Source organism: Megalops cyprinoides, chromosome 1 (assembly GCF_013368585.1).
Source record: "Megalops cyprinoides isolate fMegCyp1 chromosome 1, fMegCyp1.pri, whole genome shotgun sequence".
In the NCBI taxonomy this organism is placed as follows: Eukaryota; Metazoa; Chordata; class Actinopteri; order Elopiformes; family Megalopidae; genus Megalops; species Megalops cyprinoides.
This window is the reverse complement of record NC_050583.1, coordinates 417,501-430,574: the sequence shown is the minus strand read 5'-3', so window position 1 is coordinate 430,574 and position 13,074 is coordinate 417,501. Positions and strand designations below refer to the sequence as shown.

General features: G+C 49.8%; 1 protein-coding gene across 2 annotated transcripts in view; it reads right to left on the bottom strand.

The window, feature by feature from the left end:
- Window positions 1–595: 595 nt before the first annotated feature.
- The window catches only part of usp22 (ubiquitin specific peptidase 22), a 29,523-nt gene continuing 17,044 nt past the window's right edge, over window positions 596–13,074 (bottom strand). For both annotated transcript variants that reach the window (XM_036522173.1, XM_036522181.1), the window contains exons 3-13: window positions 9,759–9,872; window positions 8,783–8,884; window positions 7,877–8,043; window positions 6,823–6,970; window positions 6,153–6,258; window positions 5,047–5,205; window positions 3,978–4,104; window positions 2,578–2,669; window positions 2,188–2,250; window positions 1,369–1,518; window positions 596–1,109 (exon numbers count right to left, since the gene is read on the bottom strand). In XM_036522173.1, the coding sequence (XP_036378066.1) occupies window positions 1,067–1,109; window positions 1,369–1,518; window positions 2,188–2,250; window positions 2,578–2,669; window positions 3,978–4,104; window positions 5,047–5,205; window positions 6,153–6,258; window positions 6,823–6,970; window positions 7,877–8,043; window positions 8,783–8,884; window positions 9,759–9,872 (1,271 nt within the window). In that variant the 3' untranslated portion in view covers window positions 596–1,066. The remainder of the gene's footprint in view (window positions 1,110–1,368; window positions 1,519–2,187; window positions 2,251–2,577; window positions 2,670–3,977; window positions 4,105–5,046; window positions 5,206–6,152; window positions 6,259–6,822; window positions 6,971–7,876; window positions 8,044–8,782; window positions 8,885–9,758; window positions 9,873–13,074) is intronic.

The window sequence follows — 13,074 nt, the reverse complement described above, 5'->3', positions numbered from 1 at the left end:
CCAATCACGCAGATTAAACATCGTTACGGATAATCCCACATTAACATAGCCGTCCCACAACCCCCCCCCCCCACCCCAACGTCAGTATAATACCAAAAGTGTCTTCACAAAACAGACCTCAGACAGCATGTGTGCCAGACAGCACCATCCCCCCTCCTCCAGGGACAAGACAGCACTGCAACAAAACTCAGACACCCCCCGGGCGGGTGGGGGGGGCGGGTGGTGCACGGTAACTGTAAACAGTAAATCAATGCATTCTAAAAAAATATATATATATATATATGTATGTATGTTCCCTGCCCTCAACCCCCCCCATCCCAAAGAGCCCGATAGGTAAGAGAGGACACTGCTTCCGCAGCTACCCTGCATTAAGCCCCCCATCCCGGGACTTCGCCACGGGAACGGTCTCACAGCGCACTGCTTTTTAAGTGCTCTAAAACCAAGATTTTCTCTTTTAAAAAATAGATGTGTACTAGATTCATACAGTATTTCATAACCAAATTCACAAATAATAATTATTAATAATTATTATAATATTTATAATAAACAAGTTCTTAATACCATTCTTGTGTGTTTTTTTGCATTCAGACCCATGTGCATATGAAGGAAACAAGAGAAGAAAAAGAAAAAACATAAAAACAAAAAAGTCCTCCCCCGTCAGGACTCTTAATGCCAGCTCACTCGGGGAGGGGGGCGGGGTGAGAATGAGAACAGCCAATGAGATGTGCTGCACACCCCTGCTGTCTGCCTGTCCCTCTGTCTCTCCGCTCTGAGGAAGGTGAAAGCAGGGCCTCTTCCTCTTCCTCCTCTTCCTCCTCCTTTAGTGAAGCTGTGGAGCAGCCTCCCTCGCCCCACCCCTTCCTGTGAGGTCACTTCCTCCGGCGGTCCCCGTATGTCCAGTCGATCCTGGGAGCTCAGTGCTGATTTTCATTTTTTGCATGATTAGGTTTTTCACGTTTGTCTTAATTTTCATTGATAGTGAGTTTTCAGGTAGGTTGTGTGTCGTTTTCACTTTTTCATCGAGCTGTAGATGTTGTTTCTGTGTCGTCTCTGACGCGGCTGAAGGCTACTCATACTCTAGGAACTGCTTATGATAAAACAGCAGGTACCTGCGGGGAGAGGAGGGAGATGGCAGTGAGACTCCATCTGACAACACGCCCAGCGCAGAGACAGGCTGAGTCTGAGTCCAACTGCAGGCGAGCAAAAGACGGAACTATCGTGCAGAGACATGATCTTCCAATCACATCACGCTGAGTCACACCCCCAACAGCCACCAATTTAAATATTACACAAATATGGAGAATAAGACTGAAAGATGGAAACAGCCGCTGACTCCGTGAGGCAGCGCAGCGAGCTGATTGGCCGTACCCTTCGCTGTCCAGCACGTCCGTGATGCTGGCCTTGGTGATGATGGCGTCGTCACACTTGAACCACTGGTCCCTGTGCTGGCGGATGAAGGTGGTGTAGTGACCGCTCTCCAGGGTGCCCTGGTGATTGACAACCGCAAACAGGGAATACCTGCAGGAGGGAGAGAGGAGGAACGGTAGGGTCAATAGTGGTGGACACGCCCCTACACACACACACACACAGACACACACACACACACACACACACACACACACACACACACACACACACACACACACACACAGACACACACAGACACACACACACACACACACACAGACACACAGACACACAGACACACACACACACACACACACAGACACACAGACACACAGACACACACAAACACACACACAGACACACACACACACACACACACACACACACACAGACACACACACGCAGACACACACACGCAGACACACACACGCAGACACACACACGCAGACACACACACACACACACGCAGACACACACACGCAGACACACACACACACACACACATACACACACACAGACACAGACACAGACACACACACACACACTCACACGCACAGACACATACACTCACACACTCACACACACACGCACACACACGCACACACACGCACTCACAGACACACGCACGCACAGACACACGCACGCACAGACACACGCACGCACAGACACACACACACACACACACAGACACACATACACACAGACACACACTCACGTGCAGACACACACACTCACAAACACAGACACACACACACACACACACACACCATTAATGCTCACTTATTGTCATTGTTTAAGGTGTCCACTGGCTGCTGGTACTGTCCGTTCATCCGGCTGTCTTTACTGCAGAGAGAAAACAAGCACACGTATATAACCATAATCATCTCTCTCTCTCTCTCTCACACACACACACACACACACACACACACCAACCACAGCCACACTCTCACCAACAAAACCCAGATTCACTGACTTTGTGTCTCAGAATGTTTCCTGTCATTTAAATCTCATTGCAACAGGGACAAGCGCTTTCTAACCTGAAACCCAAATCAGCCAATCAATGGCCACTCAAAGGGGCAAGGCTGATACACAGCCAATCAGACGCACTGATGGTGAATCACTGTCACTGCGAGGGGGGGTGGGTGGGTTTGAGGCAGGTGGGACGCTCACCTGGAGGCCATGAAGGGGGTCATGTCCAGCTCCAGGGGGAAGGAGACATACGTACTGATCTTCCTCCTTAGCTTAGCAGAGTGCTCAAACCTCTGAGAGAGTGAGGGAGGGAGAGAGAGAGAGAGGGAGAGAGAGAGAGAGAGAAAGTGAGAGACACAGAGAGAGGGAGAGAGTGAGAGAGGGAGAGAGAGAGGGAGATGGAGAGAGAGTGTGAGGGAGAGAGAGAGAGAGAGAGAGGGATGAGGGAGAGAGAAAGAGGGAGGGAGAGGGAGAGAGAGCGAGAGAGAGAGAGAATGTGAGGGAGAGAGGGGGATGAGGGAGAGAGAGAGAGAGTGAAAGTAATGAATAATGCTTCCAACTCCATTCTCCTGCAGACCAGAGAAATAAACCCTTAAATACACCCTGTTACAACATGTGTGTGAGAGACGGGAAAAGCTCCTCCCATAGAGCAGAGAGGAGGAAGAGCTCAGTGCACACATTTAACCTAACCCTATCCCCTAACCCTAACCCTAACCCTAACCCTAACCCTATCCCCTAACCCTAACCCTATCCCCTAACCCTAACCCTAACCCCTAACCCTAACCCTAACCCTATCCCCTAACCCTATCCCCTAACCCTATCCCTATCCCCTAACCCTATCCCTAACCCTAACCCTAACCCTATCCCTAACCCTATCCCCTAACCCTATCCCCTAACCCTATCCCCAACCCTATCCCTAACCCTAACCCTAACCCTAACCCTAACCCTAACCCTATCCCCTAACCCTAACCCTATCCCTAACCCTATCCCCTAACCCTAACCCTATCCCTAACCCTATCCCCTAACCCTAACCCCAACCCTAACCCTAACCCCAACCCTATCCCCTGACCCTAACCCTATACCCAACCCTATCCCCTGACCCTAACCCCTAACCCTTAAAGGTGTGTTTTAACTGAACGCAACGCGAAATTTACAAGCAACGTGAATGCATGAAAAATCAATGGCAGGAGGAGAATGGGTGGAGTTAATCGCAGTGAAACTATGAGCGACATGAAATGGGCAAAATAAGAGTTCACAACGGTTCACTTGATTTAAAAAATATTCAACTCGAACGAAAATTTCAATGGCAAAAGCCAATCACCTTCAAGTATGGCTAGAAGCCACGCCACCTTTCCAGAAATCTCATGGTGTGAAATTCGCTTGTTCATTCTTAAGGCAAGTGATCAAACCCGCGCGAGGAAAGCGAAGCAAAATTTCACTTTGCATCCGGTTGAAATGCAGCTTAACCCTAACCCTAACCCCATCCCTAACCCATAATCCTGAAACCTAACCCTAACCTGAACCCCTAACACTAACCCTCACCCGAAACCCTAACCCTGACCCTGAGAGTGGACTGTGTGTGGACCGCGTGATTCACTCACTTTCAGATGGAAACAGGCCACGATGGGCAGCTTCTTCATTGTCAGCTGTTTGGTGGACTCCTGGTAACTATGGCAACCGCTGCACTTGATCTTGGCACTGCTTCCGAGATGTTCAGGCCGAGTAAACCTGCAGCACACACACGCACACACACGCGCACACACACGCGCACACACACGCGCACACACACGCGCACACACACGCGCACACACACGCACACACACGCACACACACACGCACACACACACACTGGTATACATATGCATATACTAGGTGTGTTCTGACCATGGTGTGTGTGTGTGTGTGTGTGTGTGTGTGTGTGTGTGTGTAAAAGAAAGCAAGATAGCAATAGCCCATTTCAGACAGTCTGTGAGCGTGCCAGAGAGAGACAGACAGTCTGTGAGTATGGCAGAGAGAGACAGACAGTCTGTGAGTATGGCACAGAGAGACAGACCATCTGTGAGTATGACAGAGAGACAGACCATCTGTGAGTATGACAGAGAGGAGAGACAGTCTGTGAGTATGGCAGAGATAGGAGAGACTGTCTGTGAGTATGGCAGAGAGAGGAGACAGTCTGTGAGTATGGCAGAGAGAGGAGAGACAGTCTGTGAGTATGGCAGAGATAGGAGAGACGGTCTGTGAGTATGGCAGAGAGAGGAGAGACGGTCTGTGAGTATGACAGAGAGGAGAGACAGTCTGTGAGTATGACAGAGAGGAGAGACAGTCTGTGAGTATGGCAGAGAGAGGAGAGACAGTCTGTGAATGTGGTGGAGAGAGAGAGACAGTCTGTGGCAGAGACAGTGTGTGTGAGTATGGCAGAGATAGGAGAGACAGTCTGTGAATGTGGTGGAGAGAGAGAGACAGTCTGTGGCAGAGACAGTGTGTGTGAGTATGGCAGAGAGAGGAGAGACAGTCTGTGAATGTGGTGGAGAGAGAGAGACAGTCTGTGGCAGAGACAGTGTGTGTGAGTACGGCAGAGAGAGGAGAGACAGTCTGTGAATGTGGTGGAGAGAGAGAGACAGTCTGTGGCAGAGACAGTGTGTGTGAGTACGGCAGAGAGAGGTACAGTACCTTCGCAGACAGTCTGTGAGCGTGGTTGGTCCGGTCACATGACTCTCTCCGTTGACGGTGCTGCCGTCTGTCCCGGGACTCAGGGGCCAGAAGGGCGTAGAAGAGCCTGGCAGATCCAGGCTGATGTCCCAGAACGGGTCGATAGTGGTGGACACGCCCCTACACACACACACACACACACACACACACACACACACAGGAGCAATGTCAGACACAGCACGCATGTGTGTCTGTGTGAGTGTGTGTGTGTATGTGTGTGTGAGAAATATTCTTTCATCCAAATTTAAAGATGAATTGTTTATACACATACAGAAAGAATTACTTTGAAACCAGCTGCACAATTTTAAGCCCAGCTGCAGAGTGTAAATTCAATTCCACTTTTTTCAAAAGCAGCTCATAAATAAAGACACTGAAAGTAAAGCTAATGTCAGCATCCTCTTCTCAGAACACAGAACATTTAAATCATCTGCAATTTGCTGGGATGAGTCATCATTGCAATTCACTGTATGTCCACCAGGTGGCATCAGAAAGCCACAGGGGGTGGAGCAGCTCTTGAAACAGGTCTGTCCTTCACAAAAGCATACCCCCTGCTGCAGATACTGCAACTCCATCCTGCAACTCACATGTATGCACACACACAAACACACACACGCAAACATATGCTTACACACACACGCACACACACACACATTCTCCCTCTCTCGCGCACACACACACACACTCTCTCTCTCTCGCACACGCACACGCGCATACACACACACACACACACACACACTCTCTCTCTCGCACACGCACGCACACACACACACACTCTCTCTCTCGCACACACACGCACACGCACAAGCACACGCGCACACACACACACACACACACACACTCTCTCTCTAGCACACGCACACGCGCATACACACACACACACACACACACTCTCTCTCTCGCACACACACGCACACACACACACACTCTCTCTCTCGCACACACACGCACACACACACACACACTCACACACACTCACACACACTCACACACACACACTCTCCCTCTCTCGCACACACAATCTCTCTCTCTCTCTCGCACACACACGCACACACACACACTGGCCTTACTGGCAGACTTGGCAGGTGACGTCAGACTGTAGGCCTCCAGTGAAGATTTGGTCGATGATGCAGTTGCAGTGGTTGGGATTGTTGGCCTTCTTTCCGTTGTCATCGCCTTGGAGACCATTAGCACATGACGCACACACACAAACAGCAGTGTAAGAAGCAATAACGCCACACCCACTCCACCCCTCCACCCCTCCCTCACCTCTCCCTCATCCCTCTCTCCCTCGTGAGGAGCTGGGAAGGACGTTTTATACAGTCAGTCCTTCGTCTTTGAGACGTTAAATGAGGAAAGCTCTCAGAGAGATGGCAGCCCCCAGCTCCAGATCCAATGGAAATGAGCAGGGAGCAGTTTCTGACCGCTCCACACCCTCTGGTGGCCTTGCCATCCCCCTCCAAAAGGGGTAACCGTCTGTCACATCTGTGCTCTACTCTGCCCCCCGGTGGTGGAATGAGCCCCCCATAACAGACAGGACTGCCGAATTGCTGACCATCTTCCACTCCTGACCCCGATTAGCGGACTGTGATGCTTACGATGCAGTGTAGTCTCTGCTCGTAGCTCTTGCCTCTTGTGTGCACTTCTGTCAGCTGCTTTGGATATAAGCGTCGCCTAAATGACTAAATGTAAAGTGTAAAACGCAAATGAGTGCGTCATGTGATGCGAAGCCCCACCCACCTTTGCAGTGGCGATGGAGGACGTCGAGCGCGGCGATCAGGAACTCGTGGGCGTCCTGCTGCTCGTAGCCGGCCAGGTGGCGCGCGTGCGTCCACACCAGGTGCAGCAGCCGAAAGGGAATGTGAGGAGAGCGGTGGCCGGAGTAAAACTGAGAGAGAGAGAGAGAGAGAGAGACGCTGTTACACTCCCACAGAGAGAGAGAGAGACAGAGAGAGAGAGAGACGCTGTTACACTCCCACAGAGAGAGAGAGAGACAGAGAGAGAGAGAGAGACGCTGTTACACTCCCACAGAGACAGAGAGAGACAGAGAGAGAGAGAGAGACGCTGTTACACTCCCACAGAGAGAGAAAGCGAGAGAGAGAGAGACGCTGTTACACTCCCACAGAGACAGAGAGAGACAGAGAGAGAGAGAGACGCTGTTACACTCCCACAGAGAGAGAAAGCGAGAGAGAGAGAGACGCTGTTACACTCCCACAGAGACAGAGAGAGACAGAGAGAGAGAGAGAGAGAGAGAGAGAGACGCTGTTACACTCCCACAGAGACAGAGAGAGACAGAGAGAGAGAGAGACGCTGTTACACTCCCACAGAGACAGAGAGAGAGAGAGACGCTGTTACACTCCCACAGAGAGAGAGAGAGAGAGACGCTGTTACACTCCCACAGAGACAGAGAGAGACAGAGAGAGAGACGCTGTTACACTCCCACAGAGAGAGAGAGAGAGAGAGAGAGAGAGAGAGAGACACAGAGTGAGAGACACAGAGAGAGAGAGAGAGAGAGAGAGAGAGAGAGAGACACGCTGTTACACTCCCACAGAGACAGAGAGAGACAGAGAGAGAGAGAGAGAGATGCTGTTACACTCCCACAGAGAGAGAAAGCGAGAGAGAGAGAGACAGACAGAGAGAGAGAAACATGCTGTTACACTCCCAGGCAGAGAGACAGAGCGAGGCTACATCACAGAGACAAACACTGGTACCTTCCTGTCCCCCCCCACCCCCAGCCCGCCCTCCCGACCCCACCTCCCTGGTCACACCCCCAGCCCCGCCCTCTCGGCCTCACCTCCTGAAAGAGCTGTGACATCTCGCACACCAGGCAGGAGTTGGATTGCATCTCGCACTTGTGTCGGTCGGACAGGAAGAAGTCTCGCAGGAGGGGCGTGTGTGTGAGCGCCTGGACGATGCAGTTCATGAAGCACGTATTCCCCAAGTTTATCAAGCCCCGCAAACCTGTCGCCGTGGAGACCAGAGCCGGAAAACACACAGGAGATGAGCTTCCCCTTACATCACTCATCAGCTCCACAGACAGCAACACATTCTCACCCAGAGAACTGGGGTCACCAGCCCCTACCAATGGTGCAGCGTGTGGAGAGAGGGTGAACAGCTCTGACCCACAGCGCACTACATGGTGAGAGGGTGAACAGCCGTTACCCACAGCGCACTGTGTGGTGAGAGGGTGAACAGCCGTTACCCACAGCACACTGCGTGGTGAGAGGATGAACAGCCGTTACCCACAGCACACTGTGCATGGTGAGAGGATGAACAGCCGTTACCCACAGCGCACTGTGCATGGTGAGAGGATGAACAGCTCTGACCCACAGCACACTGCGTGGTGAGAGGATGAACAGCTGTTACCCACAGCGCACTGTGCATGGTGAGAGGATGAACAGCCGTTACCCACAGCGCACTGTGCATGGTGAGAGGATGAACAGCCGTTACCCACAGCGCACTGTGCATGGTGAGAGGATGAACAGCTCTGACCCACAGCACACTGCGTGGTGAGAGGATGAACAGCTGTTACCCACAGCGCACTGTGCATGGTGAGAGGATGAACAGCCGTTACCCACAGCGCACTGTGCATGGTGAGAGGATGAACAGCCGTTACCCACAGTGCACTGTGCATGGTGAGAGGATGAACAGCCGTTACCCACAGCGCACTGTGCATGGTGAGAGGGTGAACAGCTCTTACCGATGGTGCAGTTTGTGGTGATTTTTCGGCGTTTAGGGTTATGCCGTAGTAACTCCAGCTCTCTTTTGGTGGGCTCCCATGTGGAATACTTCTCTCCTATACCTGGGACACCAGAGAGGGGTGGAGGGGGGGGGGATTGAGAAGGAGAACAAGGATACATGTGTGATTTATTTTGGCGCAGTGACACATTCACTCCTGTTTACACCGTATCATGCCATTTTAGCTTTCCTTCTGCCCACGTAAAACACTATCTATTAACTTTTTCATTTATCCCATTTTGAAGATTTTTTTTTTAAATTATGAGCTTATGTTCAGTCTATCTAGCTAGCTAACTCAAAAGAGGCATCAATGAATTACACGAGCCAAGCCTTCAGGCTTGCAACCTAACATGTTAGCAAGCGTGTGCACTTTATTCGCTAACAGCTGTGATTCACTAGCAAAATTAGTCCACTATGTGTAAATGTAGCTAGCTAACCATTTTCAGTAGCTAAGCAGAACAAGTTTTGTTCTGTTTAGGCAGTGTGCTAACCTCACAATCTACCTAATCAGCCCTAAAGTTAACAGAACAGAGTAGATCTTTAACGTCCTCAGAGAAGATATTGTTTTCACAGCCATGAACAGCATCATACGTACAGTACACAGGACAGAACAGCAAGCAGAGATGGCAAAGAGGAAATGAGAGTCAGAAGGACCTGAGTAAATGTTGTAGCCGGAGTAAAAGTAGCCAGACTAAGTGTTGTGGGCTTAGCCACCCCATAGTATCCCCAGCCTCACCTGACACCAGGTGAGGAACTGGCCTTGCACCTCAGAGTGTGGCAATGGCTCTGAACAGCTACTGTAAACAGCCACCTGTATAAACGCCTCATGACTCCGGCAGGGCCAGTAAGTAACTATTTTAACGTACAGTCAGTGCCACACGTCTCCACACAGAGGTAAGGCATCTCACAGGAGCTCCCGAGCAGCAAGACAGCCGTACCTTGCAATTTCCAGGCTTTTCTTTGTTCGTCTTTGGCAATCTGTTCCATGTCTTTGTCGTATATGTAGTCTTGGCACACAAAACAATAAATCCCACCATATAATAGGTCTATAGCTGAGGGAGAGAGAGAAGATGTTAGAATTAGAGCTTTATTTTAGCCAATGGTGTCCACAGGCCGTGACATTACAGCAGACATCAGGGAACTTTCACCCCTGTCCACCCGTGTTGTTCTGCACTCGGATCAGTGTAGCTCCGCTGGGAAGCTGTCTCATGGCTGCAGTGTACCGCTGAGTGGAGAGGGGTTATACAGTGCAGCTGTGAGGCTGGATACGCTGAGTGAGGCTGAATACAGGTTATACAGTGCAGCTGTGAGGCTGAATACGCTGAGTGGAGAGGGGTTATACAGTGCAGCTGTGAGGCTGGATACGCTGAGTGAGGCTGAATACAGGTTATACAGTGCAGCTGTGAGGCTGGATACGCTGAGTGAGGCTGAATACGCTGAGGGGTTATACAGTGCAGCTGTGAGGCTGAATACGCTGAGTGGAGAGGAGTTATACAGTGCAGCTGTGAGGCTGAATACGCTGAGTGGAGAGGAGTTATACAGTGCAGCTGTGAGGCTGAATACAGGTTATACAGTGCAGCTGTGAGGCTGAATACGCTGAGTGGAGAGGAGTTATACAGTGCAGCTGTGAGGCTGAATACGCTGAGTGGAGAGGAGTTATACAGTGCAGCTGTGAGGCTGAATACGCTGAGTGGAGAGGAGTTATACAGTGCAGCTGTGAGGCTGAATACGCTGAGTGGAGAGGAGTTATACAGTGCAGCTGTGAGGCTGAATACGCTGAGTGGAGAGGAGTTATACAGTGCAGCTGTGAGGCTGAATACAGGTTATACAGTGCAGCTGTGAGGCTGAATACGCTGAGTGGAGAGGAGTTATACAGTGCAGCTGTGAGGCTGAATACAGGTTATACAGTGCAGCTGTGAGGCTGAATACGCTGAGTGGAGAGGAGTTATACAGTGCAGCTGTGAGGCTGAAGATGGGGGGGGCACAGAGGCAAGAGCCCAGGCCAGCACGTCTGCTGAAACAGTCTACAGGGCCACCGGGGGGGGGACCGAGGCAAGAGCCCAGGCCAGCACGTCTGCTGAAACAGTCTACAGGGCCACCGGGGGGGGGACCGAGGCAAGAGCCCAGGCCAGCACGTCTGCTGAAACAGTCTACAGGGCCACCGGGGGGGGGGGGCACAGAGGCAAGCGGGTGGGGTGAGGTGAAGAAGGAAGGTCTACAGTGGAAATGGCTACAGTGCATAAAGTCTGAAAGAAAAGTATGTATGTATGTATATATGTGTATGCATATGTGTTTATGTATATATATTTGTGTATACATTTGTATATATATGTGTGTATGTGTATATGTATGTATGTACTGTATTTAAGTATACATATGTGTTTATGTATGTGTGTATGTGTATATGTATGTACTGTATGTAAGTATGTTTAAGTGTTAATGCATATATATATATATATATATATATATATATATATATATATATATATATATATTTGTGTATGTATGCATGCAACAGGCAGCTACAGTGCAATCACCACATCATGTAAGACCATTACGGGGCTTTGAGTTTTTATGGAGAATTGAATCAGAATTGGTTTGAATTTGTATTGCTTAAATGATTGAATCAGAATATCTTAAGTTGAGTGATTTAATGACTGAAATTGAATTTCATGTTTGAATGATGCAACTTTTCATTGGATTTTATATTTGAAATTTAATTAAAAGGTCAGCTTTTTTCAGCTTCTCAAGAGTATTCAAAGTATTGTGTTCAAAGAATTGAGAGTATTCTCAATTCACTCCCTTCTGTAAATTGAAATTTAAAAACGTGAGAAATAAGATTCAAAACAGCAGGTGACAGATGGGGGACTCGGGAAAAGCAGCAGAGATACTCTGTGATCCCTGGTACATTTCCGCTACATGCCAGAATAAAGCGGCGGGAGGCCATGGTACATCAGGATTACAGTCACTGCTAAAGGGTGCTGTTAGGCAGGACACATATTAACAAAGCTATTTTAAAAAGTGCATTTATTAGATGTCATGATTCCGTTACAAGATAAACTCCCTGAGCAGAACAAAAAAGAAATGGTAAATGGTTGCTATGCAACAGAAAATGCTAAACAGTGACGCAAGCTAGCTAGCTAACGTTGGTCCCAATGTCCCAGGTGATCTACAGCAACATTAATCCAACGCTGTAAAGATAGGCAATGGCTGTGCTATTTATTTACATTTATTTTGACACTTCCATTAATTGTGCATTAACTTCCATTTTGCTCATCTCTGAGTCAGTGGTGACATTGAACACTATTTTTAAAATTAACGGTGAAACTGGCGACCCTCATTAACGTCAGCATTCGCTGTGGCATCGCTGGCGGCGTCAGCGAGAACACCCCTGCAGATTTCCCTCCGTTGGCGCTAGCTCTGCGGTGAGCTTTACCCTGCCGTTAGACTCGCATGGGGTTATTTCTGCACCAGGGTGCGAGGAAGTGTGGACAGCCACAGCTGCAGGTATGATTTACACATCCTTTTACAACAGTGGACCTGAGTGTAACCCGTCCGGGCTGAGAATTCCCTGCTGCCGTGTAAAAGCTGAGTGCTGAAGTACATCTACACAGGACTGCTGTGAACCCGGAGTCCGAGAGAGTCCGAGAGAGTCCGAGAGAGAGTCCGAGAGAGAGTCCGAGAGAGAGTCCGCGAGAGTCCGAGAGACAGTCCGACGCTCTGATCCGCAGAGTGGCGAAGCACACAGCAGACAGCCTGAATCACAGACGCGAGGTTAAGGCGGCTTCAGCTGTAGGAGGACCAATGGCGTAGGAGGACGGTACAAAAATAAACCAATGGCGTAGCCGGCTTTCATGTCACCATGGGAACTGAGAGAAAGAATAAATGCACAACGCCGCCTGATACGAAAGAATATGAGGGTGAAAAACGTGGGCCAGAGACCTGCACTCACACTTGCTCAGTTCTGTCGGGTTTGAGATGAATTTTGTTCCTGCACTAGTGTAGTGTGAGGTTTCCAGGACACCGGAGTCCGGAGGGGGGTTATTTACCCAATGAAATTGGGGTATGATCTCAATGGGAGGATCAGGGTTTCGGGGTTTCGACCTGTATCCTGCAGAACGCTGCATCTCACTTGCTCACACACACACACACACACACACACACACACACACACACACACACACACACACACACACACTCACTCACTCACTCACTCACTCACTCACTCACTCACTCACTCACTCACTCACTCAC